The sequence below is a fragment of the Zea mays genome, chromosome 7 (assembly GCF_902167145.1).
Source record: "Zea mays cultivar B73 chromosome 7, Zm-B73-REFERENCE-NAM-5.0, whole genome shotgun sequence".
In the NCBI taxonomy this organism is placed as follows: domain Eukaryota; kingdom Viridiplantae; phylum Streptophyta; class Magnoliopsida; order Poales; family Poaceae; genus Zea; species Zea mays.
In genome coordinates this window covers 76,668,880-76,674,035 of record NC_050102.1, presented here as the reverse complement: position 1 = coordinate 76,674,035, position 5,156 = coordinate 76,668,880, and the positions used below count along the sequence as shown (strand labels likewise).

The window sequence follows — 5,156 nt, the reverse complement described above, 5'->3', positions numbered from 1 at the left end:
TGTAGTCCTCGCCACTACTGACTTTGTTGTGCATGAGACTGATAACAGTGTCATGGTTTGTATTCATTTCATATGCTTGCCTGAAATGTAGTACACTTATTTAGTTAAATATGTTCTATTTTTGTGCGAGTACCTTCATTGTACAGCATGGGTACCGACTGGAACCAAGTTATGGCACAATATGGAAGTTACCTCTCCGAGGATGATGCCACTCAGTTTCAGAACACTGCATTTGCTCCTACGCCTGAGATACCAGCCCAGGGATCACCAGCACCACCTCCTGTGAAGAAGGCTCCTCAACGCACAAAGCTAGCAAATTTCACGTCTGAAGAGGATATGAGGGTTTGTCAAGCTTGGTTGGCTGTGAGTTGTGATCCCATTGTCAACACTGGTCAGAAGCGTCAAGGATTTTGGAATCGGATTACAGAGGCATACAACTCTCGCAGAGGATCAATGCCAGAGAGGTCTACAAAATCTCTCATGAGCAGGTGGGACAGTATCAAAACTCAATGTTCTACATCTGCTGGATACATGATGGCTGTGCTTCGACAAAACCCAAGTGGCATGACTGATGCAGATAAGGTAAGTGTATGTTGTATTATGCATATGTTCTTCATCAATGTACTTTACTACATCCCAGCGGTTTGAGTAAATGCATTATATGTTTTGCAGACATCTCTTGCGGCTACTCGGTTTGCTGCTGTTGAAAAGAAGCCCTTCCATTTCTTACATTGTTGGTCCATATTGAAGGATCAACCAAAATGGATGGACCAGCACATGGGTAACCAGATTCCTCCACCGAACCCTATTGGAACCCAATCCAATACTATTGACTTAGATGGTGGTGAAGACTCAGCTCCATCAAGTTTTACTTCGAAGAGACCGCTTGGTCGTGATTCAGCCAAGGAAAAGGCAAAGAAGCAAAGATCAGAGAACACATCATCCACTGATTCGGAGTACCTAACACGGATGGGTGAGCTTTCTTTGGAACGGTTATCTGTGTACAAATCAGTAGCTTCAACTGAGGAGAAGAAGTTGGAGTTCATGAAGAAACAGGAGAGGCAGAAACTCATATTGGAGAGGAAGAAGCTTAATCTAGAGAAGATGAAGATGGAACGACAAAAGGTGAAGGAGGAGACGGAACAGGAGGTACTGATATTGAGCATGGATTTGACAAAATGTAACCCCCTCCTTCGACAGTACTATGAGGCGAAACAACAGGAGATTCTGGCAAGGGTGACTGGAAGCTCGTCGTCAAGCAAGTGAATGTTCATGAAGACATTGTAGTGTTTGAGGAAGTAATGTTAGTTGTTTTCGAAAACAAGTTTATTTACAGCACTTGTGCACTTGACATTTTCCTGTTGTGTCATGGTTTCGAGAACAAGTTTATGTTTCTGCACTTGTCATTTTTCTGAGAATGAAGAACAAGTTTATGTTTCTGCACTTGTGCATTGTAGGGGTTGTACAATAATGTTGTTGCATAATAATAGTAGACTTGCTTCATCATATTGCAGTAGTTGCATTCCACCATTACACATAATAGCTTGGGACAAACATAACCTAGGACATTACTGCATACTACCTTCAGACAAACAGAACATACGACATTACACATGACACTACGACATTTTATTGATGGTACTAACATAAACTACATACTTAAGTAGCTCCCGATCCAAGCCGCGCCCAGTGGTGGTGGATTAGATCAACCTGCAACTGATTATATTTAACTGCATCATGTAGTTGGTCGTACCTATTGTTTATGAACTCATTGCGCTCGGACATGGAACCATGAGAGGTGTCGGCCAAAACTCCGATGTTGTCGAAGCTTGTGTTCAAAGACGAAGGACCTTCATCTTCTACGATCATGTTGTGCAAGATGATGCAAGTTTTCATGATGTCTCCAATGTGTTGTGGAGACCAACCATATGCAGGACCACGAACTATGGCCCATCGCTTCTGTAGTACTCCAAATGTTCTTTCAATGTCTTTTCTAGCGGACTCTTGAATAGTGGCAAAGTGTTGTGTCCTGACATCATACGGGTGACGGATTGTCTTGACAAACGCTGGCCAGTCCGGATAAATACCATCTGCTAGGTAATATCCCATGTTGTACGTGTGTCCATTGACAGAGAAAGTGACTGGTGGACTATCACCGGTAAGATGCGAATCAAACAGGTTAGAACGTTGAAGAACATTGATGTCGTTACAGCTACCGGGCATGCCGAAGTATGCATGCCAAATCCATAGGTCATATGAGGCAACAGCTTCGAGGATCATTGTAGGGTGTTTACCCCGACCTGTAAACATCCCCTTCCATGCAGTTGGGCAGTTACGCCACTCCCAATGCATGCAATCGACACTACCTAGCATACCGGGGAAGCCGCGTGCCTCTCCAACTTGGAGAAGCCTAGCGATATCAGCACGAGTTGGTTTCCTGAGATAGTACCCCCCAAAAGCGGTTTGGATGGCTGTGCAAAAGTGTTTCAAAGCCTCATGTGCCGTAGATTCACCAATGCGTACGTATTCGTCAACGGCATCCGCAGGAACACCATATGCAAGTATACGTACGACAGCAACAACTTTCTGAAGGGCAGATAGACCAAGCTCACCGGCACAGTTTGGACGTTGAACGAAGTAGGGATCCACTTGTTGCACCGCAAGAACGAGCCGCTCGAACACATGACGACGCATGCGAAACCTATATTGGATAAACCTATATTTCAGTACAAGTGTGAAGTACGTACTATGGACGTGAATAGATGTGCGTAACAAAAAACATACCTCCTCCGAAATTGTGCATCCGTGTACACCGGTTGCGCGCAAAAGTAGTCGGCTCGGATTCTTGCATCACCGCTGATATGGTCACGATGGATGCGAACACGCCCGGGAATGGAACCAGCATACCGACGCTCGTTAAGTGCACGACGCCTACGATGTTGGTACGTCGCAACCTCGAGGTCATGGTCTTCATCTTCCATGTCTTGCGCCATGCGAACAAAAATATTGGAATCTATGAACGGGTTCATTGTTGTGGAGCAGTGTATGCGAAGTGTGAGTGATGTGTTGAGGTTGTGAGTATTTATAGAAGGGATACGCTTCGGAGAGAAGCCATACTCTTGTCGTGCAGCCGAAGCTAGTCGATGGCTTCTTGAATAAGTGTCGTGGCTTACGGTGGAAGCATGACATTTTATAAACAAATTTTCCGTACAATTTAAAGAATATGACACGTTTTTGAACAACAATTACAGAAATCAAAAAATGGAATGTTATTTTTTGTTACAATTCGAAAGTATGAATGAACCATTTTTTATATTATTATTTGTAAAAATATTGAATACATTTTTTTATCATCCTTACAATTTGATGAAATGGGTACAAATCAAAGAAAACAAAAAAAGAAATGGAAAAAGGAATTCTGTTAACACTGTAGCTTTAGGGGACCGAATTTAGGGGACGTTGCTGGAGACACAGAATATATAGGGGACAGAATCTTTTAGAGTGTTCTGTAAAGTACAGGGAATATTCCTTTAGGGGACGAAATTTAGGGGACGTTACTGGAGACAGCCTTATAGTCCAGACGCAAGGCTGAGGGCCAGCAAATCCCACCGACCCGCCCTAAACCACGATATTCTGTTAGGATTGGGTGTTCGCCACAACGGGAAAGACGAATCCGAGTGCCGGGGTCCACCTGACAGCCGCAGAGGAGATAGGCGCGCGCTAGAGACAGATGATCCGGGCCCACAGGTCGGCGACGAGAGGAGCACGTGTGCGCGCCTGTTGCGGTCTTCTGTTTTGAGGATGAACACAATGACATACCAGGCCCACATGCTAGTGACTCAACGCGAGTGCGCAAGGTGAGGCTGCCCATAGGGCCTACCAGCAGCGACGGATGCGCACCCAATCGGTCGAGCGTGGGCTGAGGAAAGCTGGTAGTTGGGCCAGGACGAGGCGAAATTGGCTCATGACGCAGGAAAGACTTTCGCTTTTTTTATTTTCTTTTCTTTTCTATTCTTTTTGAACTCAAACTCAATTTCAAGTATAAGTTTAAGATTGCAAGATTAAATGTACAAGTAATAAAACTCCAACATGAGTGCCACGTATAGTTTTATTTATTACTTATTCACTTAAGCAAATGCTTTTAAATATGGAATTCATACATAAAAATAGTTGTTTTAGGAAAATAATTTCGAGTGTAAATCCTTTATGAAGAGATGCTTTGAATTAATACTCTATAGAGTACTTATAATTATATAGTTAAATAAGGAAATAACGTAGTTCACTAAGGAATCCTTTTTATTTAATCCTTTATTATTAAAAATATTTATTTTGGGAGAAGTGTCTTTAAAAGTGAGAAAATTCTTGTTAAAAGTTTTTTTTGTTCAAACCTTTTGGAGAAACTTTTGTAGATCCTAAAATCGGATTTTGGGTGTTACACCTTCGGACAGGAAAACAATAATCAGGGTACATTTAATACCCAAAATTGTAAACCAAGTAAAAGGAGATAGTTATTCCTATATAAAATTTCTCTATTTTGATATCTCATGAAAATAACCTTATTTAAGTAAGTAAATAGCCAAAACATATAAATAATATGTGCATCATGCCGGAGTTTATTTGTGTGTGCATTTGTTAATAGTAAAAATAATAAGTATAGAAAGACATTGGTATCCAAATTTGAATTGAGACCTAATTTACAATTCTAGAAATTGGAGAAGAGAATGAAAGCTACTATACAAAATAAAACAAAATATGGGATAAATAAAATCTTGCTATGAAGGTTTGACAAAATCGCACAATTAAAATGAGTTTAAATTCGCAATCAAGTTTGAATTCAAAATTTGGATTCAAAAGAACTAAGAATAAAAGAAAACAGAAAATAAAATAAAAAAGAAAAAGGGAAATATGAACCAAAGCTTCACTTGGGCTGATTCTCCACAAGTCGTCCAGTATGTCCACCGTCGTGGCCCATTATCGCGCCTGCGTGCCCCCACGATCTGGCAAGCGAGTCCCGCTGGTCTGTGGCTTGCGCACGCGCCGACACCTAGGGCCGTCTTGTCAACTATCCTAGGTCTTGTTTCGCCGACAGCTTGGGTCCGCATCCCAGCTTTACTCCGGCGCGCGTTACATTTCTCCGTCGTGGCCCACCTGCCAGA

At 42.2% G+C, this 5,156-nt stretch overlaps 1 protein-coding gene across 1 annotated transcript; it reads left to right on the top strand.

Annotated features, from left to right (window-relative positions):
• Window positions 1-524: 524 nt before the first annotated feature.
• Window positions 525-1,335, top strand: LOC109940903 (uncharacterized). Its single transcript, XM_020541256.1, has 2 exons — window positions 525-582; window positions 673-1,335. Exons 1-2 carry the CDS (start codon window positions 532-534, stop codon window positions 1,264-1,266), a joined length of 645 nt encoding a protein of 214 aa, XP_020396845.1. The 5' UTR covers window positions 525-531; the 3' UTR covers window positions 1,267-1,335.
• Window positions 1,336-5,156: the final 3,821 nt, after the last annotated feature.